Here is a 27,272-nt window from a genome sequence, read left to right as displayed (position 1 = left end):
GAAGGACGTTATTTTACCGTCAGATTCTAGTATGGACGTGCATTTTTTAAAAAGATTGTTTTGTTTGTCTTTTGTATTGTAGACACGACAAAATGTTTTAGACCAACCTGGCAATATTAAAAAAAATACGGCTAGCCAGTTACTTTTCACACAAACATGCTTAAAAGTAATGTTAAAAAACGTGTAGTCTGTGCATACAGGATTTCCTACGATTATTAGTAACGTCCCATTGGACATCAATACAATTGAACTAAAAAAATCTGGGAAACGGCCTCAAAAAGCGTGAGAAAACACCAAAAAAATGGAAAACACAAAATTTGCAAAAACAACAAAAAATCTTGAGAAACCCTGTAATGTGTGTATTTTTGTTGTTGTTTTCTAAGTGTGGGATTTTTTGCAGCCATTGAACGGCTTATACAAAAATATGTGAATGAAGCAGTTTACAACTCCTCTTAATTTTAAACATGCAGCAGAAATGAATTTTACCAATTCGTCCGAAAAACGCACGTTATTTTTTTAAACTGGGTTGCAATACATTTACAGACAATAAATGTGATAAAACTAAGCGTAGAATACGAACTACACTAGGAAAACATGTGTCCTTTACACCACAAGTTTCCCACTATACATGGATTCGTTAGAATAAAAAAAAACAATGCTATACGTTACAGTTTCATTTCCGTTTGTTTGATGTTATAAAGGTAAGAAATGAATGTTTGAGTACAACCGAGTACGGGTTCGTATCGCACGAGAAGGCACTCACGATAATATTTGTGCTTGTTCGTGAAAATGAGTGCGTTGATGTACGGTATTAAAATACATTTATCAACCATCTTGCCTTTGTGTATGTGTCTGAAAAATAAAAAAAAAAATGTTCAACTATGATACAACGTAATAAATGTTATAGTTAACACAATATGCGTTGTTATTGTCGGTACACAATTCTTCTAGAAACGCTTCTAGCAAAGATGCTATCCATGAGAGCAACGGAACAAATTCAAAATTGAGTCCGTTGAATTCATTGACCAACCCCGACGATGAATGCTGAGTACTCTCACCATCCACCGTGCTCTCGTGCCGCGTTCGGTAAAATGAGTGCCCCAGAGGGAAATGAGTACCAAGATAAAACATTCAACTGCGACCAGTCGTTTTCCGATTGTCAACGGAACCGGGTTGCACTACTGGCAGCAGTGGCAGTAGCACTTGGCTCCAGTCGTGTACCCAGTACAGATCGAAACGCGCGTCGAAGTTCGTTGCACGCGGAATGGTGCCGGCCACACTGCGGCCCACTGAAGCCATTCGTACGCGCTGCATACGGGGCATGTTTGCACGGTTGCTGTTACGGCCCCATGCTTACCTTGCCGGGTGCATTCCTTCCGGATGATTGTGAAACAGCAGTGGGCTGGCTAGCGATATAGAGTGTGTAATAGTGTACGGTGGCATTCGGAATTGGTAGAGGAATTTTCGATTACCGGTCTGTACGGCCGACGCTTGTTGTACTCCCGCTGTACATGGTGATGCATTAGCATTGCAAGATCGCTGATCGAACTGCTGCCGTCAGTGTGTGAGGGGTGTTTACGAATTCCAGTTGGTCACCGGTGGCTGTATGGGGAAGCGGTTTGGGTAAGAAGCGGTTTGGTGCATGCTGACCAACACGATCGATGTTGCAGGTTAGCGGCTGGTGCAAAGCGTCTCCGTGCAAAACAAAACAGTGTATCATTCCGTCCGCGAAGTTCCAACAAAGTTTCTTCCAGTAACCGCACACAATGAACGGTAATTGACCGTTATCGAAGGTCCCGGCGGGATCGCACCATACAGCGTTACTGTGACACGTGTGTATGTGTTTATGTATGTGAGTGTGTGTGTTTGTGCAAAGTGTTTGTGTGTGTTTTATTGCATTTTCCTATGTTGGAAGATACATGTGCGGCTGTGGGTCGTTAGCGTTATTTTTCTCCCTCTCCACTCCATTTCTGGCCTGCCTTCTGGTGCGTATATGTTGTGAACGGAAAATGAAGAGATAATTAGCGAGTGCGCTGCAGCTGCAACGTGATCACATATCCACATACATACAGAGATCGTTTGCCCGCCACCCACGCCACCGGGTTGAGTGTCGACTGGGTACTAGGGTCACCGTTTTGTGCCGGCTTCGTCCATCGTCCGTAATGGCCATTTCGTGATCATTGGCCGTGCGAACCGTCCGCACCGCAGGAATAAAAATAAACACTAAACGAGCCGTGGAGATGCAGTTTGGACGGCATTGCACTACCTGCCAGCGAGCGTGAGTGAAGCAGCAAGCGGCCGGCAAAAGAAGGAAGCAGCAACCGTCGCATCGACTAGTAAGTGTGTGGGTGGGGGGTAGTGGTTGGGGTAAATCGTTTGGAGAAAGTGGTGGTGGGATGCGAGCCGGGAAAAAAGAAGACGCACCAGCTACAAACACACTGGCAACAAGCGCAATAACACACATAAATAGCCATCGCGGGAGTATTCTTGCAAAATATTTACGATGTGTGCTGGCGATGGAAAATTTATGAGTTTTTAACGATAGCAGCATATTTTTCTGCCAAGTCTGCGCGCCTAATCGTTTGTGATCGTGCTTCACGGTTCGGTGGTTGGGTGATCCTTGTTGAGCGCCATTTTTTCTATTGCTGTTACGCCTAGCTGTTGCGGGGATTGGGGACAAAAAACACTGGGAAGCCATTCGTACCCCAAAACACAAAGGAAAACAATAAAAAAAAAGTGAAGCTAGTCGTCGCATCATATCGGAAGAAATTCCAATTTGCAATCGGTACCAGCAAGAAGAAAAGGCGCACAAAATTAAATCGGCATGATACGCGTTGGCTGAGCGTCTAGGCGTGGAACAAGCGACTGCCGCCAGCGGATACAATCGTACTGCTGCTGGTAGCAGTTACCTACGTCCCGCGGCCTCTAAACAAAGCGACTTCCAATAAGAATACGTATGCGGGAGCAATGCAAAGGCCAGTGAATCGGGACAGGGAAGGATGTTTTCGCACCGGCAAGCGAGGTGCGTTGCCAGGACAGCCTTCGGCGAAAGTCAAGAAACCGTTGTTGGCGCGCGGCACATCTAACATTCCCGAAAGCGTCTTTTGTTATGCCAACTCGTCGCTGGACGGGGGGCACGGGTAATGGGCGGCGGTGGCGAAATTGCTCCTATACGATTTCCAATTTGATCGATAAGAATACTTCGACGGAAAAGTTATAAAAGCCAAAGCCGGGAGGCAACACACCCCGTTACCGGATGCCGGTTGTCATCGCCATTAGAGGCAGCCATAAATCGGTGAAATCCGTTCGCCACGGGAAGTGAACATACAGTGCCGAAGGGGACAAACACACTTACACACACCCACACACACACACCCACACACACCCACACACACACACACCCACACACCTGCTCACGCAGGCACAGACAGAGCCAAGGACAAGCTGCTGCCGTAAGCGCCGCTACAGGTGTGTGTCGTCTTACGGCACTTCGCAGCACACGTGTACCCTTGTTTGCGGTGTGTGTCGTTGTATTGTGGCCGAAAGACGCTTGACGGTGGCTTAAAAATAAGTGAGCAATTTTGAGTGGCCGAATTCGGCGGCAGTCTTTTAGGCATTGCTCTGATGCTGGAAGATCGGCAAAGATTGTGACTGATAATCTTCGTGCAATATGTTGAGTTGATTGAGCACTCCGGATATGGATATTAACTCAGGTACGGGGTGCTTGTTGGGCTTAGGAAGCTATTACAGCCAGTTGATGGGGGATGCATTAAATGTGTTTTATGAACACTTAGCGACTTGCTCAAAATGTTATGCTCCAGTCCGGGAGAGCTCTCGCCATCTTCTGCGCAATGATGCGAGAGGATTTTTGGATGACACGCTTGGATATTTTAGTGATTTAAATGTGATAGTAATGAACCAATTATTGTACGATGTATGTAAATCAAGTGGTAAATCAAGTGGTAATACAAGTGTTTTTGTCATATGCTTGTGCAAATGGTACAAACGATCTTAAATTTCTTATGCCACTTTTATAGCAATGAATTTGTTTAATATACCCGGTATATGATCAAACTTAATCCATGTTTGATTTTGGCAGGTCTGGCGTAGCAGTGTTATTTTTTTCGGTTTTTTAACATTGACCTGTTCAATATTTTTTCGCTTGTTCATTGTTTATCTTTTGTTGGATCAGCTCTACTGTAGAAAGGTGTATGAAATGTATTGTAATGACCTAGATATTTAATATTCCACATTGAAAACGCAGTATAATTTAATAAAATAACTAAAAATGTTCCGCGTTCATTGAACATCTTGCACTCATGGTGCCGATTTCTTAAATTAGCTAGAGAATAGCTGTTGTACTCCATGATATTTACAAATACGACATGGCTCTGGTCTATAGTCCGTTTAATAAATGTGTTTTCTTTTTAATTTACCGTATGTTTGAATGTTCCGTAAAGGTAGACGTTTTGTAATGTTCCATGATTCGGCTAGGCGAGACATTTCTACTACTATTTGATAGTTAGGGTTGGGTTGAGTTTTTGATACGCTTATAATTGTTAAACAGATTGATTTGCATACTAATGCATTATAAAGTTTATAACATATTTAAGAAGCACATGGGATTGGGTATGTATGGGATATTTTCTAACTTAACTTATTTCGTTTGGAACTTATGATCGTTTGGGAAGTTTGTGACTCCTAACAACCTTAAAAATCTTGTATTATTTTTACCTATTTTAGTAATATTCATCAGGTCATAACGATTTGCAAAAAAAATGTAACTTCTATTTTTATATGGATACAAATACACAAAGCATGTGTGGTTTAAACTGTATAAAATATGTAAACTTTTGAATTTATTTAAGATACCCACGTGAATAGGTTAACCACGAATTCATATGACGGATTTGGTTCATTCTACAGCTTTGTACCTATTACACAGCAATTCGTTAGCGCTAGCGACTATCACAATGAAACTACAGGGAGATAGAAATGGTTTGAACATATGTCTCTTACATATTTTTCCTTCACACTGGACCTACAAAATATACTTTGTAATCAGACTGGGGGCTAAAAAGTGTAATCTTTTTATTAACGACGAATACCAGGCGGCTCCATCACAAATCGAAATGAAGTATGAGCTCACTAGCTTATCAGAATTCTGATAAACTAGTTATTGTTTTGAATTTACAGTTTTAAGACATTTGCCAACTGTAAAACGAAGATTTGGCAAAGAATTATACGGCTCATTACGATTAAAATTATTTGAGCTTTGGTAGGGTAATGGGTCATAACTTGGAAATAAAAAAAAGCAATTTGAGTAACAGCTCATTTCCAAAAAGGTTTTACTATTGCTAAAACACAGCACACACACAGCAAAAATAGTGCAACCACGAACACAGGGTGGAAACCTTCGTTAAAAAATCATCAACTACCAGGCAACCCCATCGCCTTGGTGTGAACGCTGCCCGACTTTGTTTGGCTCTTTTGCTAACGATCACAATTCTCGACGGTGACATGCAAAGGTGCCACGAGTGAGGAATTGTTTAGATTTTACTTACACTGTCATACACACACACACACACACACACACACACACACACACACACACACACACACATGCATGCATACACATCCACGGCCACAAGCTTTTAGTCATTCCTATCTTACGTTGCTACCATCTTATCCGGACAGGAGGTTCCATTTAGCTTTTCCCCCGCCACCCGTTTACAAGGTCGGCGTCCGAGATGCTGTATGCTGTTGAAAAGTTGAAAAGAATATCACAGACTGATTTTACCTTTCAAGATATAAGCTTCTCCCGTCCGGTGAATGTTGCTGCGAGTGACGCGTGCTGCTTTCAACCAAATACCGAAGGCACATTCCATGAACAACGTTTCGTGAGCGAAACAAACGAAACAAAAAACGAAAAATGAAATACTCACCTTTCCTACCACATGCCTTTTTGTTTTTCTGCGCGCGTGTATATGAATTGAGGGAAAAAAAACTAGCGCCGGGAGCGCGAGGTTTACACCTGTGCTGTGGTAGAATTCTTTTCCTTTAATCCAAATTCCTCCAACGTGTCCGACCATTGCCGGCGGTCGGTGGGAATGAAAGGGATGCGAGCTGTTGAAATCAGCTGCCCGGCGACAGTAAGCACCCAACGCGCCAGATACACCCGGGTGACCCGGGAAGAAGAGATGCACTTGAAATGTGCACAACCCGTCCGAAAGCCCCGGTCCCCGGGCCGAATGGGACTGAGTTTGTGCACAGCGCCACGGTAATAATCGTAAAATTGTTTCCGTAGCGTCCCAACGTAAACATAGTGTGACCCAATTTCGTTACCCGGTGTTTCTTACGAGATAGTTTTTGGGGCGGAAAATGGTACCACTGCACTGGGGGAGGGCGGGAGTACAGGGAGCCATCGCGAAGTCTGGTGCTGCATCAGCGTAACCCTGCATCTGACGTAAGTGCATCGGGGGACATCGAGCGCGTGTTGTTGGGGTTCGGGCGATTCTCGAACCAGTAACCCAGTATCAGTGGCCAGCATCACACGGATCTTACCGACGAAAGCTTTTAGCACGTATTGCCAGTACCCGCGGTACGCTTCCCTCGCTGTCCCTGCTCTTCCTTGCACGGTTGGATGGGTAGTGCAGCAGCCAAAGTTAGTTCCCGGCGCTCGGTAACATATGGAAAATTTAAAGTTTGTTTCGTACTTACGCTCACGATTCCGCCACGGTCTGGTTTGGCTGCTGTGGGCAGCCAGTTTTGGGGTCAGCACAGTAAGCGCGCTGGGTGTGTCGTTTGCGTGTGAAACATAAAGACAAGCTAGGACAGCTGCATATACAAATGACCGTCATTTATAAGGGTTGTGGAATTTCGGGCTCTTCCAACCCCGTCTGGCATGACAGAGGAGGGGCTTTGCGTATGTTATCCATTTGTGAAATGGAGCAGCGCACATCGCCTATTGCAGAACTATATTTTATTAAGGCTTCTTTATTTATTGTTCCTATTTCAAGCCGTGCCGTGTGTTTGCTCAAACTTTATACCAAATCAAGTGAAATACAACAATACGCAAAAATTTATGTATATTTCTTTTTTTTCTCGTCAAGCTTGTAACGTTTATCAGTTTCTGAATAGAACGCATCATCATTTGTACATTCTTTTACTGGTAGAATGCGAATGGGAAGAGAAAAACTGTATGATATTACACTATTACCAAAGTCGTTAGCTGTTGTGCTTCTTTGCGCTTTGCAAACTATTCATTTTTTTATTGCTGCTACGTGCCTGGAAACGAAACAAAAACTATGACAGTCTACCGCCGAATGGCACACCACTGCCAGCCGAGCAACAGCAACAAAAAAAACTATCTAGTGAAATATTGCTCACAAGAAAATATATTCAACATGAACTCCTTATGCTGTTACATCTATTTTATGGGCTCTCGAGCCTGCCGATGGTTGTTTGTGAATGCAAAAAAAGCACGCCAGTAAAATCAAATGGCGAAGAACGATAGGCGCATCACACTTGTTTGTGGCGCACCAGCCGAAACAGATGGGACTGTTCGTAAGATAGTGACACGCTTTCTATGATGTGATGTTCTGCAGCTTCCAGCAGGAGCAGAAGCCCAAACCGAATCGTTTGGTACTTTGGGTAGCAAACGAATGAACGAACGAACAAATGCTCTTCAGCGCAGCACAACGACATGCTCTCGACAAGCACTCTTTAAGGTGTGGCTTGAAATGCTAAGCTGAAGTTACTACTGGTAAGCATCCTCAGCGGCATGTATTATTTTTTTTGCAATATCAGAAGAAGGCCTGTGAACGTTTGTCATTCTTTGCACTCTCACACACACATGCAGACACACACGTACAAACATACACAATCACTTTGCCCCTTCATGATTGCGTCTTCTGAGCAATGTTCACATAATAATGGAAGTTTCAAGAAGTTTGGCATGGCACGCGGAATCTGCCTGCTCGCTTCTTAATGGCAAACTGAAGGGCAATGAAATTGAAGAATGCACGAAAGTGTATAATAACAAGTGAAAAAAGTATAACTGAAAAACACACAATGCAAAGATAATGCCAAACAAAAGTTGGCAGGCACAATCCAATGTTGCTATGTTTGGTACGTTCGCGTTCTGTCCCATACTCGGCAATATTTTGTAACTAATAGTAAATACATACTTCTTCGCGGATGGGGTTTCATTTTTTTGCTACCAATTTGTCATAAGTTATTGCAACTTCTCACTTGTTCTAGTTGGCAGGAAAAGTGTAGCGCATTTGCGATCATTTCGTTGATGATTTTGAAGCGGGCATAAAGACGAACTTCCCATCCTCACCCGGGACAAAGAAATTCGGAGTGACCGAAATTCGAACCAATAAATCATAATTTATGTCAGACGCGTTGGGAGCATACACACACAAACACATACACACATTCTCACTCTTTATAAGGCTTATCGGGGAGGTTATGTCTGGTTTTTATTGCTATACATATACAGAATACCATTGAACTCAGGCCGTGAGACTTGGGAGTGGCATGACATTTTGCTAGCATCAGGTAACGTTATCGTTCGCTAGCTAATGTAATGTTCTTATTATTCAACATTTGGCAGACTAATTAGACGTTTAGCGATTGTTTTATGGTAAAAAGTTTTTGTTACTTATAAGCTTTGCATTGTTTATGTGCTGCTAACGAAATGAAATTTAAAGCAGTGAAGCAATGCAAAGGGTGTGCTATATTTCATCCCTCAGGAAATGAAAACATACAAACATAATATGTAACGCTACCCAAACTGTGTGTACTATTAGTTTCAATGGTTGCAAATGAAGAGAAACTCGAGGTAGCCGAAGTGTCTGTGAAAAACTTCATCTGTCTGACGCTAACCATGTGCGCTAGTGCTTTTGTATCTTTTTTTATACTTTTTTAACTCGCAAGAGTACGGAAAATTTCCATTTACTGTTCTGCAACAGTTTTTCTAGTCGTAAGAGAGCCGTTACTTCAGTATAAAAAGTCAAAGTAAAAACAAAGGTAACAGTGCCGTGGATCAACACAATATGCAACGCTCTGCTAGCACGGACAATGCTGCACCAGCGACGGCCCGACGTTCTCACCGGGTGGATATTTGTTTTTCAGTTTTTATCTTACGAGCATCCCAAATGACCCATTTTGAAGGTTTTGGCCGGGCTTCAGTTAACAGTTCGGTTGAGTGGATGGTGGCGGCAGAAAGCGGTAGCTGTTTATGTAGGGAATAATTGAAAGCTCCCTGTGAATGTTTCGGCCGTTATGGCGGCTGGAACGAGATTTCGGTGTTTGTTTGTTGTTGGATTTAGGGAGATGTTTGACTTGTTCAATTTTTATTACTGCCGTTACACGTGAACGGTGCAGCGTACGGGTCATAACACACGCACGAAAAAAAAACAAACTTGTTTGACCAAAGCAATCAACATAGCAACGATGCGCTGAGTACTTTCGGTAAAGCGGTTAGAGTGAGTCTTAAAATAAAACTAAAACAGTGGCATTTCTAAACATCTCACCATGTGGTGGAAATAGATTTACATCGTTATATTGGTATGTTAATGTTTGCTAATCATGAGCAGACTTTTTCCAATCAGACTCTTTGTCATAGGATGTGAATCAAGTCATTGCATATGAGGGTAGTTTGGGTGGAAGTGTTTATTTACCTACCTAGCTACCTATCAACCTAATCTAACTAGTATGGACTGGAAATAAAAGCGATCAGCCATTTTTCGTTGAACACTGAAACCCATTCAAAGACCTGTCCGCGTTATCTTAATCCGCTCTATTTGAAGTGCAGAATATATTAACAAAAATGCATTTGTTTCCAGTAGTTACACTACGCAATGCACATAAATCATTCATATAGAATAGAAAATTAAAAAAAAAAAACATCCAAACCGACTAAAGTGTTGTTTTTAATCTGCATTTTATCGAATTTCGCGTTGCCAGAATTCGCTTTGTATTTATTTCTGCATAATCACGGTGACTGGCCGTGTTTATCAAAAGTATTAAAATGTATATGCCACTAGAGATTTTTCGTGGAATTTGGAGCTTGATGATATTGTAAAAAATGGGTATGATTTGTCAACTAGAAACCGCCTAAAATTAATCCATTTTATTGAATGAATCAATAATGACATAATAGACAATATTTGTAGAATTTCGACTAATTCCTTTTATAATTAGCCTATTATGAACCTTTTTGGTCTGGTGGTACAGTCGTCAACTCGAACGACTCAATAACAAGCCCGTCATGGGTTCAAGCCCCAAATAGACCGTCCCATACGCAGAACTGACTATCCTGCTATGGTAACAATAAGTCACTGAAAGTCAAGCTCACTTCACTAGTGGGTACAGACAGGCCTTGGCCGATATCGGTTGTTGTGCCAAAGAAGAAGAAGATTATGAACCTATGCTGCTCGGCACAAAAAAAAGAAATTGTTCTAGGCATGTTTTTTTATTGAATTGTTCACTTTTTTGTTTATTAGCCTATTTTGTAAGACTTGTGTATAACATAGCACGGTGATTTATTATGTGAGATGACAACTCCTCTAATTAGTAGTTCTACCTTCCGTTAATGCTATAAGTACAAACATATCCAACCTAGTCTAAATGTGACTCAAAATAGTCGGTGATAACACAAAAGTGGTTGTTTTATGACACGAAATAATAAAAAACCGAAAGAACATGTTACGATTAACTCGTTTATGTATAACATCAACATGTGACGATAAACGCTACATTAACAGCATTACGCTATGAATGCTTATTAAAATTGACAGATAGCATGTCATTTTAAATACAAGACCGGTAAAACATTATGTAGTTATGGTTAAAATACAAGAGGATCACAAAACAAACTTGTAGAACTTACCATTTAGCTGTACTAACGCCAAGTGCATTGAAAATAAATCAATGTGGTGTATATTTTTGAATGATTTGTACTAAATGGCTTAATCACGTTTCGCACCTCGTATTGTATTGTGTTGTATTGTATTGTATTGTATTGTATTGTATTATATTGTATTGTATTGTATTGTAAAGTAACATAATTCATATTTTCATGCAAAATAGAACATCTGTTTACTTTGTGACATAAATGCCTATTATGTGACTCGATCGTTTGAGAAAAAGTGTTAAAAATGAAGATTTGGTATTATGGTGCATGTTTGACATCTCGATTTGTCTCTGGTTTGATATTTCTGGTTTGAGTTAAAAGTCCAATTAAAATGTGTACCATAACTCATCGATTAAAATCTCCAAAAACATCACTGTAAAATAACTACTACTGTTGTGGAACTTACTATGAAACAAAGCAGAATATAAAAAAAGTTATCATATTTCATGAATAAAAATGAAAAAATGAAGCGCTGCGCAACATGCAAACTAAAAACAAACTGGAAAATTTTTATTGTTCAACAACCGTGGTGGAAACATAAATTTTAATTTGGTGAAGGTTTATGTTTATGAGCGCATATTAGCCAATCTAGCCCGGTGACCAAGAGGCCGTGCGAGTGCGGAAGAATAATATATTGTGCGGACTGTTCCGGTCGTTGATCCGATGAATGAATTGTTATTAACCAAGTTTTGACCCAGTCCGGGAAACGCCTTTCCAAACTGAACGGCAATTCAATGATAATAAAAACGACACCTTAACAAGCTTTCAAAAGGGGCTTGGTGTTGTATTTTGTCTTATGCGAGCAATGCAGCAGTTTTGTGGCTACAGTTTTCCCAAGAAAGAATACAAAAGCTGGTACCAGCGCTTGCTAATAAACACCATCATCATCAACATGTAAAAGCAAACACTATAGCGTCTTTCAGATGATGAAAAAAGGAAGGATATTCAGAAAAAGGCAAACTAAGGGTGCGTTTGTCTCATTTGGCGCCATGTTTTCCTACGAAATAGCAGTGTTTTTTGGGAAATGGTTGTAATTAAGGTCTGTTTGGGATGGGTTTTCATTAACAGTTTTGTTTGCTTGCTTTGTTTGGCGCACCGATCGGAGCGGGTGGCAGGTGGCATGTTACCCGGACGCGTTATCAATAGTGGTCTGCAATATTTGCGCAGCAGTAAAACTTACTGCCTTTGTTTATCTATTTTGTGCGTTCGAGGGGATGGAAATTTGTTTATATTTAATTATCTGCCGCCCAATTATCTGCCGCCCAATAAGTGCGAGTCCGAGGACTCCAGGTCAGACTAATGCTTCGGTTCGTGTAATCGTGCGTATCACAGTGAATTGAAATGTTTCGAAGGGTATGCTTCATCCCACCCAAGATACCTGACGTCATGGGCGCTATTGATGGATAGTGGCAACGTCAAATGAACATCACTCAACTTGCTCTCCACACCCAAACCAGACAATGTGTACCAGTTTGGCGCTGGGAAGATACGTTCTTCCGACCTTTCCCGCGACACCAATTTCTTCGTCCTTGTGTTTTTGGTGTTGTTTTCTGTGTATCGAGGTTGTTTTTTTTGCTGTTTGGGACACTATCGCACGAATCTGTACGGCTAACCACCACCTACTGGCCTGTGGTGCGGCCTTACCCTTGGTTGTACATGAGTGTGTGCGTGCGTGAGAGTACACAGACCGACCTACACACACACTAACATACACCTCCCCGCTATTACTGAATGGTGGCGAGGATAGCGCAATTTCACCGTTATACCATCGAGTCGACAGTTGTCAAATGGTGACAGCGTGGCGGCACGGGTATGGTTATTGTAATGTTTATTTTCTATATGCTAATGAGATAGCGTTCGTCTCCGGTTGGCGGGCGTCGGGACAGTTTGGGATCTGAGAATAGATTTTACAAGTTTCCCCTTCGCTGGGCCACACGGGGCGCGGCGGCGGACACATTACATTTGATGGGTCACGCGCTGCAACGGCACCAAAAATGGGGGATAGGTTATCGAGCATGTCTTTTGACAGGTTACTTGATCTTGTTGCCAAAGCAAACCAACACAAATATTTGCTCGCTTGATAGCAGGCGAAAAAAGTCGCAAGCAAATTGATTTTGTTTTGCGGAAAACCAACAACATGTGGACATTGTTTGAATATGGGGATGTGTCGAGTATCAGGTATTGTGCTAACGTGGCCCGTAAACATACCACTCGTTCAGAACCGCAAACATAATGCAGCGTGGGGGGTTTGCGCAGTTTGGTTTTATTATTCATCATCTAAGATTCACTTGAAATTTATTAAGCACGGTTATAAACCAGGATCAAGTTGATGAGTGCCGTTGTTCCTAGGGGTTTACTAGGCTCGTAAACGGTGCAGCCATAAAATCAAGGGATTAGATTGATAGTCTCATGAAGGTTTAATAAAATTTCATCCAAATCATTTGTACACTATCGGGCTCCAGAATTGGCATTGGAGACAATCCTTGCTCTTATGTACTGCAGTGTCGCTAGACACTAAACCCACCAACCAGCTCTCTGCCCAGGACAGACGGTAGAATGTGGAAAATCTTTAATTAACAAATCCGCCAACACTGTACGCGACTCGATCCGCCCCACTGTCCACACCGGCTGCGTTCACGTACCGTGCGCAGATTGTTTGTTCCGTAAAGGTAAACTTATTAGTGTGTACTGTGGCGCCATGGGTGCGACCCCAGGCGGTAAACATCTATTCCCGATTTCCGGATCACACCGTACGCGCCGGTATTATCTTCCGCGCGGAAGATAAAATTAAAGTTCCTAAGCTGATTCCGAAACAGGTGGTTTTACGATTTTAATTTAATGAAAGCGCTCGCCCCCCTGCACACACTACAGCACAACCCATTCTCCATCCACCGCGTCAAATCTTGATAACGGCCATGGACGGGGCTATCTTCCGGGAGTAATGAACGTAGGCAAAAAGGGAATGCAGGAGGGGGAATTATGAGCATTGCATTTCTGTTGACTGGGAAGCAGGACTAGGGATGGTAGGGGTAGGTTGAAGCCGGGACATCGGTCTGGACGCTAGTGGTGGGAATGTGACGCCAGCACTATGGATTTTCTCGGGTTTACAGGTTCGGTGTCATAAATCTTGCCCCGGGGTGACATAAGGCGACTGTTGCACAATCGTGCCATACCGGAAGCCAATTCCGGATCATCGGTGTAGGTCGGTCACCAGCGCTTGGATGGATCGATTGCACGTGACCCAGTTTGTTGTAACGGACATTGCGGAAATGTTGCTACCGTGTCTGTGTGTGTGTGTGCGTGTAAGTGGGGATGTTTTTTTTGTGTGTCCGTGTTGTCTACGTTGATTCAAGCAAATGGAAAAACATTGTTCCGGATGGTACGAGTGCGAACAGGCGAGGAGAAGCATTAAATTCTACCGTAGGTAAAACGCACACAAAAACCGACTCTAACAAACGCACACTCGAACGAGGCGCTTGTTTTAAGTGTTTGCCATCCCGACATCGTCGAAAATGTAACAACTGTCCGCGGAATGTTATTTATGTTTATTTTTTTCTGACGAACAAACCGCCAATATAGCTCTAAAATTATTATCTCAAAGTACACTGTAAATGTGTTTAAACGTAAACACACTGATAGAGCGAAGGCTGTGAAAGTGGCTCAATTGAAAGTGTTATTTTTTTATTCGCTTCTGCTTCAGTTTCGTTGATCACTCAATAAAAACTTTTCAATAATTTCAATATATACGCATATACATCTCATTATATTTTCTTGGAGCTGTTGTTGTTATTATTCATGCTGCACCAATACCGATTTCTCATAAATATCATAAATATTTAATAACCACTTTACTTCGCGGAGCAATAAAAACATGAGAGTTATCGAAACCGGTTCGGACACAGTTGATATGCGAAGCGTTTAGTAGCAATTTTAGACTGGCTGCAATTTAGCGGGTGTGCAATCTCATTTTTATTACCTTTTTGGAAAGTTTCTTCAAACTGATAGCACGAACGTTGGGGTGAACGGGATTTACACAATTTTTCTTTTCTCAGTAGCAGTACCAGAACCGTCAAAAGCATTCTTAAGACACTCCTGTAACTTTGAAGAGCCCGTGGTGCTGCAGGTTATGGTGTTGCCCCTGGCTCTGCGTTCGATCACACAGTCCATTTGCTATCAGTTGATCTGTGTGTTTGTAATCGATTTATTGAATCACGACGACCACGCACTGTGGAATGCGATGAAATTGCTGAATGACAATGAAGTTTCCGAGGAATTGCGGATGATGGCCACCACTGGGCATTTCCGATAGGAAGAAAAATAAAGACAAAAAAGAAACACATACAACACACCAGCACATCCAGCGCCCGAAATGCAAACGGTGGCAAAATTAGTGGCAACTAAAAGCCAGGACAAATATGGCCAAGGCAAACAAACAAGTTTTCTCACTTTTCGATTGCTTTCGATCGGGCAGAACAGGATGCGTGTTTGCCGAAGGGCTGTTTTCGCTGCCGGAGGACGTTTCGGTATTTGATAAGCGGGAGTTACAGAGTTTTGTTTCCCGTTAAGTGTTGAGCGTTATTATTATGGCAAAATTATTTTGTTTTAGTATCTGTCGATTACAGCAAGATTGAAAAAGGAATACTTTATAATATTTTTTACATTTTCTTGTGTTGTGGGAGATCAAATTTTTTTTTAATTTTATGATAGGCGGTAGGGAAATAACTAGTTATTCTTAAAACTCAAGCTTTAAGCTATATGTTATTACTTACAATTTAGTAGTTACAGATTATGTATCCCTCACCTCTCTGCTTGTAATGGCCTAGGGACTTATAGCTCACAAATGTTATTTGTTTGCTTTTTCTCATACTCTTTATTTTGGTTGAATGTTTTTAACCATTTTGTTAACATGTTTCATGAATAATTATTAATTATTAATTTGCCCATCGAAATGGATAAAAATTGTAAAAATTATTATCATAATTATAAAGTGCATGGCAACACTTGACAACGGTGTTAATCTTTAACTTTTACCTTAGTCTTGTCCAGCTTATAGTCGGCTAAGGAAACATATTTCCTTTGTGAATTTTTAATTAAACTTTTGACTCCGATTCATTAAATTAGTAAATAAAAAAAAAGTACTTAGAGAAGTATACTGAAACAGGGAATTCGGTGCTCATACACATTTAATAATTAGCCACTTTTTATTGTAGCTAAAAATTCAATCATTGATAATTATCATGTTTTTCGCCAAAAGTGTTTTAGGTAAACGCGAATAATACAATTTGATCTGGAAGCGGTTATGCAGCGGTTATGCACAAACATCCATGCGTTACATACCAGTAGAGGATTTAATAAAAAAAGCAGCCAATCTTATGATATAATTATGCAACACTTGAAAATAAAATTTGTCATTTTATAACATCTAGCCGATTAGAACACTATTGTGATCATGTCAAATATTAATAACGATTACTGAGAAATCGCTGACCTGTATGATACTAATTTGCCAGCTACCCCTGTAGGAAATCGGAGCAACCAAAGTGCCCCCAAATGAGCTGCTGGTAACGGGTATCTCATAAACCAAGCAGTAATACTATCTCATCTGCCAGATGGTCCGCTGGGTGGAGGAAAAATCGCAGTCCGCGCATCGTTACTAACGGCACCCAATATCAAACCCGCACATGTGAACATATAAACATCCACACATACACCACAATCACACATAACCCATTTAAGCGCACACCCGTGTCTACACGTTCCTTATTTGCCGATGGGCATTGAATGGCCGCGTCAAGGATATGGAAGTATCGTGAGCGGTACCCGAACATAGCCTATTATTTACCGTTTATGATTGATTATCCTTGCGTGTTTCAAAAGACCATTTCCAGCAGGGCCATTTAATGTGCAGCGGTAATCATTTTAAATTGCGCGGTAAATCGAACCGTACCGTTTTGTGGTCGCCGCCGTCCGGAAGTGGGCGTTATTTTTAGCGAAATCCCGCTTCAGAAAGTATTTGCTTGCGTGCAATCGATGCGCATTTGTGTCGCAAATCGAACGCCAACGGGCGTTTGCAGTTGTTTGTTTGGAGCTCGGCGGATGATGGCGGTAATGCACGGTACGGTCGGTTAGCCAGCCATACGCGCCTCCCGTGTCGCATGACGGGGCAAGCTGAAGATTCAAACAGCGTGTCAGGTTTATCACTGCTACTGGCTCGCTGCTGTGTTTACGCAATGGATTGGCCAAGGAATCGAGCAGCAGTGGTCGGTATGACCCGTGAGGAGTGTTGGTCTATTTTTAAGAACAAAAAGCAAACAAATGCCAGCTGAGGCTTTTCCACGCCACGCAAAAACTAGAACCAATCCCGTTTACGCGTGGGGGGTTGCTTCAGATGCATTCAAACTGCTTGATAAACACGAGCTCCATAACAATCAAACAATCGTATAAGCAGCAGTCGGCAGAGCCGAGGGAAATAAAACAGAATCTAACGTGCGCACATCATTCATCAACAAACAACTCTATTAATCGAAACTGCGCGCACTCTTTGTTGTGGATCTTCAACAGGTCGAACCGCTCCGAAGAACCGCCATTTAAACTGCAATTTAATCCGATTTCAATGTAATTCCACATGACCCGCGCCGGGCACTTCTGCTTCAATGCAAATGAATAAAGGGCCAAGTTTCACCTTACACAGTGTGCACCTTTGTGTGAACGGGAGTGTATTTGCGCTCCGGTTAGCTGCTAGCAAATTGCTTCCGCTGGCACAGTGGAACATTAAACCCGTGAACGGAAGCGTACCGTCAAACTGTTCCGTTCACGTCACGCGACCCAAGGCACGTCCGGTTGTATTGATTTCGAGCCAAAGGGGTTCCAATTAACCTCCAAAGTCACCGGAGGAGGGAGCGCACTCCCGCCGAACTGCTTGTGTGAGCTGTTGGCTGTGTGAAGGTGGCGAAAAAGGTAAACCGACCCAATGGGATAGACAATGAGAAACTAATTAATTTCGATGACTACCACCTACCACCGGTGAATGGGGCAAGATGTAGCAATTGAAATCGTCAAACAATGGCTTTCGCTCCTTGCGGTTCCTTTCTGTGCCAATTTCTTCTTCTGTGGTGATGCGAAGCGAATGGGATGCCACTAAAGGATACTCCTGGCCGAAAGGGGAGGGATGCTAACTGTCCGGAGGGAGTAAAGTGGTTTCTCATACCTGTAAGATAGAGACGACGAAGACGGGAGCGGAATGGATGGAAGGAAGGCGCCGAATACTCCAACACTGGAGAACAATGCTCGGCACAACCGGATCACGACAACCGCAAAACCAACCGAGGGGGTGGAGGAGGTGGACCGAATGAGGGAGAACGTTGACACAGACTTTTTCTCCTTTGACGGTGTTTCTTTATTGAGTTCTGATCAACGACTGACTGCTCAGCCCAAGTTCTCTTCTTTATAACAATATTCCGATTCGCATCAGGCAATACCATTTTGCCACTATTCTTACATTCGGCCTTTTCCTGATGCACTTCGATCCTCGAAGTTCTAGCCTTTTATTCATTATCCTATCCTAATTCCTGAATTTGATTGTGAAACACTTTACGCCTCATCATAATTGAATTCTATCTAACACCACATTCGCGTTCTTGCTTCTTCCCCTATCAAAATACTTTTTGTATCGACCTTGTCCCTTTTTATCTTCTTTCTTCCGTCTTTTCCTAAATCCTGCCCATGGCGATCAAACACTTCTTCGATCAAACCCTCGGACCCACTTTTCATTATAACACCCGGCTTCGAATCCAATGACGATCTTGCTCGGATTGATAACTCCGTCCAATTTTTTCGTTCCGGCCGACCGTTTCCTCGTAGTACCTCCGTTACCGAAAGAATTTGCTCGTTATTCTTGCCCTTCGTACATTCTACGAACGTCCTTGCCTTAACCGGCGTTCTTCTATCGGTAGTCGCTCGTGTCGAATATCCAAATATCGACGACATAGTCTCGCTCTTTCGCATGTCTCCTCCCGATTCCGTCGTTCTGGTGGAAAAGAGCCAAGCAAAATTAGAGTAACCATCTGTTAACATGTACCTGTATCGTTTTATAGCGTCTTCCATCGACCCCCAATAGTCCTGACATCCTGTGGGTAAAGCCGCATTCTTCTTCTCTATTAATCTCAAACAATCCTTTTGTCGTTTCAGCACTTTCTTTTTCTTGCTTATTTGCTTCAGCAAGCTGACTAATGTCTCAGTTTGATTAACCACACTTTTTAAATGTTCTGGATTTAGTTTGTGCGACTCACAAGACCTATCCACAGAAACTACACAGACAGTTTTCACCTTTTCGTCCTGTTTTTGCTTCATACGAACCCTTGCCGTTAGTTCACTCGCGACAGTCATCACTTTCCGATCATTGTAATCCAGAATGTTTCCGTCTTTTCCTAACCACTTGTTCACGGGCCCATCAACGGTTTCAGACGCTTTGTTCTCCACCACAATCGGTTCCCTTGTCTTGTTTTCACACACCGCGTCCATCACATCACTCATAATAATGTCTGCACTGCCATTGGCTTTACCGTTTTGCACGCTGACTCTTCTTAACAAGTTACAAAATTGAGGCGAGATAACCGGATCGTTTGTTTCGGGAACACACACCGTATTCATCACGTCACTTATCCTATTTTCCTCTCCCCGTTTTTGTTCCTCCCTTTCTTCTATCTCTCGAACACCCGTCGCCTCTTCGTTTCTACGTGGTTCAATACAAATTCCATTGTTGTTAATGTTATAATTAACACTTCGCAAAAAGTCCATCCCCAAAATCAGAGGAGTCCTTATTGTTTCGTACGGTACCAAAACCCACTGCACCTGGTAGACCCAATTGTCTAAGTTCACTTCGAGTATTGTTTCACCCAGCCCCTTTTGTGGAACTCCTCCCAGTCCCCTTAAAATTTGGTTTGACTGGTTCCACACTTTACACCGCGGTGGAAGTTCAGAAAACACATCCCAACCCATGAGCGATACTTCACTCCCGGTATCGATCAGAGCCGTGTATTCTTTTCCGTAAATATTCACTTTCTTTGTTGGCAGCTCTCTACCTGCTACAATAGCTTGACCACCCATCACACTATAACTGTTTTTGTCACAATTTTTGGCGAAATGGCCCTCACCACCACATCTAAAACACTTCACCGGAGTTCGCTCATTTGTACTCGGTACAATAGCGCGCGTGTCAGCTACCAGTCGCTTCTTGGTAGAACAATCCTTCGCCCGATGCCCCGGCTTGCCGCAACTGTAACACTTGCGCACACCTCCTTCCAACCTCGGCTCTTGCTGCACACTGTTCTTCTTTACCGCACTTTTTCTTCTCTGCTCTTTCCATCAGCAAAAGTTCTTCTTTTAATTCTGCTATACTGCGCGCTCGATAAAGGGACGCACGCACTTTTGCATCGTAAGACACTCCATCCACGATGTACTCGACAACGCTACTATCATCGATTTCCGTGTCACGAGCTATGCGCTGCATCTCGTACACGTATTCCAACATTGTCTCTTGCGAACGTTTTACTCGTGCCATAAGTCGCCTATGCACGTCACTCGACCGCACTATTTTTCCAAATTCTTTAATCAGCTTCAATCTCAAAGCTGCATACGATGTTACGTTTCTCTCCGTCGAGAGAAAACTTCGCGCAACACCAACCATTTTCCGGCGGCACATGATAAACATTTGTTCATCGGTCCAATGCGCCATACTTGCCACTCCTTCAAAATCATCAAACCACACACCAATATCTTTGGTGAGGTCATTACCATAAGGCTCAATACCTTCTTCCACATCACGGAACGAATAGGGCTGCACCAACGGTGCATGTGTTTCCCTTTTCGCAATTCTTGGCACCTCCGCCCTTTGTGACACCACCTCTGCCACGATCGATCTTGTCTCCGCGGTAACATCAATAGGACCACCCGCCGCAGTCGTCCCACTGTTTCCCGTCTCGCTAGCCTCCGATTCCGCCTCCACGTCATAATAACCCGACGCGTTCATTTCCCCGGAATTTTTCTTCGCGCTGCTCATCGCTCGTTATACCGGGTTCTAACAACCGCTTAGCCAAATCCTCCTTGGTTCCAGACATTGCTAAACCCGCCGTTTCGCACATGCGAACCAAACCCGTACGCGTATATTCGCTTATCAAACGGTCCATTTTTCCCTACTTGTAACACTCTAGAAAACAAGTGTTTTTCTCGCGCCCAAAACGCACAGCGCTAGTCACACACACAGCGCCCTTTTTTCTCACAGCCACCTTTTTCGCGCACAGGGCAAACTCGCGCATCAAGCGCTAACCGTTTGCACGCAGCAAATTCGCGCACCTATCGCTAACCGTTTCTGCACACAGCAACTTCTCGCGCACACAGCGCCAAACCTTTTTCACACAGCAAACTCTCGCGCACGCAGCGCTAATCCTTTGCACACAGCAAACTCGCGCACACAGCGCTAAACCTTTGCACACAGCAACTCGCGCACACAGCGCACTAACGCACACAGCTACTCGCGCACACAGCGCATTTCTTTTTTGCACACAGCAAACTCGCGCACACAGCGCACTAACGCACACCGCTCAACTTCTCGCGCATCAAGCGCTAACCGTTTGCACGCAACACACTTGCGTACCTACCGCTAACCGTCTTCGCACACCGCAACGTCTCGCGCACACAGCGCCAAACCTTTTGCACACAGCAAACCCTCGCGCACACAGCGCTAAACCTTTTGCACACAGCAAACTCGCGCACACAGCGCACTAACGCACACAGCTATTCGCGCACACAGCGCATTTCCTTTTGCACACAGCAACTCGCGCACACAGCGCACTAACGCACACAGCTACTCGCGCACACAGCGCATTTCTTTTTTGCACACAGCAAACTCGCGCACACAGCGCACTAACGCACACAGCTACTCGCGCACACAGCGCATTTCTTTTTGCACACCGCCAGAACTTGCGCACCCAGCGCCTGATCGCACCGAACACCCGTACGACCGCCGCTACACTCGTACACTTTTTTTTTTTGTGCACAATCCAGCGCACCCAGCGCTTTGATGCCTCACCGCCTCACTCCACACAACGTCGATCGCAACCGAATTTCCAGGAAATTCACACTTGTCCCAAAGTCGCGTTCGTCGTGATCCCACTCTGACACCAAATGTAAGATAGAGACGACGAAGACGGGAGCGGAATGGATGGAAGGAAGGCGCCGAATACTCCAACACTGGAGAACAATGCTCGACACAACCGGATCACGACAACCGCAAAACCAACCGAGGGGGTGGAGGAGGTGGACCGAATGAGGGAGAACGTTGACACAGACTTTTTCTCCTTTGACGGTGTTTCTTTATTGAGTTCTGATCAACGACTGACTGCTCAGCCCAAGTTCTCTTCTTTATAACAATATTCCGATTCGCATCAGGCAATACCATTTTGCCACTATTCTTACATACCTGCCACTAAGTTGCGGCGGGAAAGAATTCTACCGTGCACATCATTTAACGGGTGGGCAATAATCACCCCGTAATCAGATTCTTTATATCTTCCCTGAGAGAAGATACATTGCCAACTTCGCACAACAATGCCGAAACCTATCGATGGTATATCGATTCCGATATTTTATTAGAACGCTTTCCGGCTACAGCAGCAATCAGCTTATGGTTTCCCAATTATGAAATATTTGCAAAGACCGCCTGCTCCCACGCGTTTGTCGCGCGGGAAGCTTTAGCGATTCTGTCGAGGAATAATTAGAAGGCCATTAACTTTGTGCGCGATGGTAGGCGAATACATTTTACCGCCAGAACCGGCGGGATTCCCTTGAGATGTAAATGATGACTCCCTGGGCAAGGATGGGTTTTTGTGTTAGAGCTTGCCTCGTCATTAGCATTTATTGGTTAGTGTTTGCATTACGCCGGGTGTTAAAACCTCTGCATGATGAAGAAATTAAATTGCCATTGTTAAAATAGCGCCTTTTTCTTTCGTCTCTTTTCGTTTCAGCGTAACCAACGTGAGCTACAGCGGAATAAAAAAACCTCCAAACAAACCCATTAGGAAATGTTTTCGGAATGGTGTAAAAGGTAAATGAATTTCAAAACTGGATAGAAGAAAGTTCAAGCAACACTGCTAACTAAGCACAACCATGGAGGAGGATAATGCAACGTCATTCTTTCTCCTGGGAGAGTACGACTCATTAACGGACCAAAATGTGTCCCAGCTTGGCAATTACCTGGAGAACAGCGACCCCAACCAAACGTTTATGGGTAATTTTACCTGTCCGCCCACGGACATGCCAACGACCTACTATCTGTTCATGTTCCTGTACGCGGTCGTCTGCCTGGTCGGTGTGCTGGGTAACACGCTCGTCATCTACGTGGTGCTCCGGTTTTCCAACATGCAAACTGTCACCAACATGTACATACTGAATCTAGCGATCGCGGACGAATGCTTCCTGATTGGCATACCGTTCCTGATCGCTACGATGCACATGAAGCGCTGGACGCTTGGGGGCGCTATGTGTAAAGCGTACATGGTGAGCACCTCCGTCACACAGTTCACGTCGTCCATCTTCCTGTTCATCATGTCCGCCGATCGATACATTGCCATCTGCCATCACATCTCCTCGCCCAAGTACCGGACGCCGCTGGTGTCGCGCATCGTATCGCTGTTGGCTTGGCTTGCGTCTGCGTTGATCATGCTGCCGATCATGATCTATGCCGACGTGATAGAACAGAAACCGAACACATACTCGTGCCAGATACTGTGGCCTGAAACGCATGGCCATCTGCCTGGGTACACGTTCACACTGTACTCGCTAATACTGGGTTTCGTGATTCCGCTCTGCTTTATCATGACCTTCTACTGTCTGGTGATCCGCAAGCTGCGAAACGTAGGTCCTAAAACGACGGGAAAATCGCGTGGCAAGCGGCGCTCGCATCGAAAGGTAACCAAGCTGGTGCTGACCGTCATCACTGTTTACATCCTGTGCTGGCTACCGTACTGGATATCGCAGGTCGCCCTGATTACGTCCGACTTCGAGACGTGTAGTACGCGGTTGGATTTGATCCTGTTTCTGCTGGTGGGTTGTCTCGGGTACATCAACTCCGCCATCAATCCGATCCTGTACGCATATCTGAGTGAGAACTTTAAGAAGAGCTTCCTGAAGGCTTGCACGTGCGCGGCGCGGGCCGAGGTAAACGCACAGCTGAAGCTAGAGAACAGCGTGATGCCCAAGCGCTCACGCACCCGTACCAACTCGGATACGACGCAGCTAACTACCGGCTCGAAGGTGCAGCACCGGTTGCTCGTGGAACCGACAACGACCGCTACCACCACCACGACGGCGGCATCCTGCGTATCGTCCCGAAATCCCAGCCCTCCGCCCGCCCAAACCCAGCGGAACAACAACCATCTCCTTACCGTACCTGGAACACCTGCCTGTGCATCATCCAATGGTGGTAGCAACCATAGTAACAATAATAACGATACCAATACGACCGGTACGAACGCCACGGCCACAAGTCAACTGCACGCTGCCAATGGTGGCAACACTAGCAGTGGGAAAGGTGATTACATGTCCGATTCCTGTGACGGTAATGAAGCGTTGAGTGTGCCGTGCGGGAACGGTTTGGAGGAGCAGCTAGTCAAACTAACGTAACTCGTACAAGTGGTTGGTAATGGATCCTAGGGCATTAAGGACACTGGTGTGTTCTTTCGAGCTAAATCAATTTTTTGTCAAAAATATTAAGTAAAATGTAGTTTAAAGTCGGGTTGGAGTATGAAACAGATTTCACTAAGCTGACACAGCTATACTCTAGAGTACGAACGAAACCAGAATCGAAATCGTTACAACTCTTGTGTTGTATAAACATTGCCAAAAGTGAAGTAGTTAAACAGTAAAAGTCATACCAAGGGATAATCGCACAAAGGCAACAGGGGAAGTAAGCAAAACTTATTTATGTGATAAATTAATGTTAACGATGTCACAAACCGTGGGGAAGCATGCATGTGTTTTTGTACTAGCGTAAAGCATCCGGTGCGGTCCAATCGGCCTGGTTGACCACGGTAAGATCGCTCGTGTTAATCTCTTCGGTTGCGCTCAACAGACTTTCTGCACCGCATTGCCACCACCGCAGTCGATCGCGTGCGTGATCGCGCGTGAAACGATGGCAGTGAGCCAACACGCGCTCCAAAAGTATCCATCGTGTGATGGAATTTGGATTCCATATATTCTACCGCATTCACACAGACACACACACACACACACACACACATATATATATTCACACACAAACCATCCATGCAAATAAACACGCATGATTCCTTTGGGAGTAATATTTGATGGATGACATTTCGTGCAACATGCACCATCACGGCGTGCGACTGCAGACCTGGGAATCTGGGATGGAATTCGGTTACAAAAAAAAAAACCTGAGCTCACGAGTTCCGTACCACAACACGCACTGGCACGCGGAAAGAAAGCAAACAAACTACGGCAATGAACATCTTTCGAACTTATAGCACTTACAGACATAAATTACGAGTCCGATTATGGATATGATGATGGTGATGTTGTTCTTGATGCTGATGATGATGGTGTTCACATACAGTTGAGTGCCTTTGGTAGCACGTGAAATATTTATCGCTTTTATAAATCGGGGTCGAGTGGACTTAAGCAATGCGGATTTGTTTAATTTATTGATCGTGATAGATTTTTGTAACGGATGTTTCCCGTTGCCCGTTGCCTTTTGTTTTTCCTCTTCTACTCATCACAAACTTCAAATCGCCCTAGCGAACTTCGTACCCATACGTTCTCGGTTGGTTATGTTAGCGTGCGATAGGGGTGCGATGGTGTTTCGATTAAAATTGTTTGATTGAGTTGTTGCTTGCTTGCGCACGGGACGGAAGGCAGAAAGGATATGCACGGAGGTACGATCGAATGCATTCATCATCGGAATTCATCGCGTTCGGTTAATGGAGGTTTGTTTGTGCGGAATTCCGATTTACAGCAACAGCACAAAAAAGACATTAGTTTTCCCTTTGGCTATCGTCCAGGGGAGGAAAGAGGGGGGAAGGGAACTATGCGGATGGTCCAATCGGTTAGGAGAAACAGAGGGAGCGAACAGGGAGAAAGACGGGCTGCTTTGACAGCTGGAATGTTTCATTTGGTATGTTTACAGCCGCTGGAATATATTAATCAACGAACGGCTATATTTTAACAAACCGTCGTGGTAGATCATTTAAGCTAGTGCATCATCATATTTCATCACAAACACGACACATACTGTAGGTGAGGAGCCGATGTTCAAAAGATGTTGCCCGTGAGGTTGTCGAGCGCATTCGAAGAGATTTAAAATCGGCAAATAATACACATTTGATTCTCCCAGTGGAAAAGGCATAAAGGCATCAGTGCTAATGGAGGTTAGATGTAAATTTAATAGCCAATATTCCCTCACCGCCCTGCAGGATAAACATACGTCGAAGCCCAACGAATAGGTTTTTACAGCTCTTACGACTACTAATGGCATAGTATAGTGATGAAAGGTGTAGCACAATGATAATAGCAAACTGTTGCAGTCGCAGGATGGTTTTTAAACGACAAAATCCCGAACCCCGCAAGCATTGCTTCGTACGTTGTGATCCAGATTTTATCGGGAGTATGGTACGAAATATGAAACAACAGAGCTAAAGCTAAAGATACAATAAAATATGTTTTTTGTACGTGAATCGAGCGATTAATGTGTAAAACTTGCCGAACTGGGCAGAGGGTAACGGGCTAGGCAAAATTGTTCAAATTGTAGTTCTCTTAAAAAAAACGAAACGAATCACTTTTTCCTTCCTTATGGAAACAATATCAAACGTCTGTACCGAATTTAATACTATTTCATTAAATGGAATAAACGCTGTAATAAAGACGTAACAAAATTCACACATAAGTTCGCTGGAATGTTTCTATTGGGTAGAATTCAATATTTTGTTTTGTTTTGACATAAAGGTAAGTAAAAAAAATAAATGTACAAAATATATTTTTTCGTGTGTTGTTAAATCTACCAAAAATCAATCATAAATATACTTACCCCAGCTTTAAGTAATGGGACCGTACTGCGTCATACTTCCCGCATGTGTATTAACGGTTTCACAAAACCCGGTAATATTTGGATTTGAACTACATTTGTTTCCATGCGAGTTCGTTCCACATCCTGACACTATTACGTTGGCAGCTCCCACATTCGAAGGAAAACGGATCAAAACGAAACCTATTAGGGCATGAAATTAACTAATTACTATCAGTATTCCGTCTGAAGTATTCCACCAGACAGGATTGAAAT

The 27,272-nt window shown here is 43.6% G+C and overlaps 1 protein-coding gene across 2 annotated transcripts; it reads left to right on the top strand.

Moving 5' to 3' along the window:
- The first annotated feature begins 1,161 nt into the window (after positions 1-1,161).
- Positions 1,162-26,883, top strand: LOC120902050 (somatostatin receptor type 2-like). 2 transcript variants are annotated; one of them, XM_040310526.1, is made up of 2 exons: positions 1,162-2,336; positions 22,945-26,883. In XM_040310526.1, exon 2 carries the CDS (start codon positions 23,087-23,089, stop codon positions 24,599-24,601), a length of 1,515 nt encoding a protein of 504 aa, XP_040166460.1. In that variant the 5' UTR covers positions 1,162-2,336; positions 22,945-23,086; the 3' UTR covers positions 24,602-26,883. The 2 variants fall into 2 exon arrangements, with proteins under 2 accessions (XP_040166460.1, XP_040166461.1); XM_040310527.1 differs by lacking the exon at positions 1,162-2,336 and adding an exon at positions 22,092-22,840.
- The last annotated feature ends 389 nt before the right edge of the window (positions 26,884-27,272 follow it).

Source organism: Anopheles arabiensis, chromosome 3 (assembly GCF_016920715.1).
Source record: "Anopheles arabiensis isolate DONGOLA chromosome 3, AaraD3, whole genome shotgun sequence".
Taxonomy (NCBI): Eukaryota; Metazoa; Arthropoda; class Insecta; order Diptera; family Culicidae; genus Anopheles; species Anopheles arabiensis.
Note: the sequence above shows the minus strand (reverse complement) of the source record. Positions and strands in the feature narration are given on the sequence as shown.

Excerpts from the sequence above, each read along its gene's own strand:
- LOC120902050 (XM_040310526.1), top strand. The coding sequence starts at position 23,087 with ATGGAGGAGGATAATGCAACGTCATTCTTTCTCCTGGGAGAGTACGAC.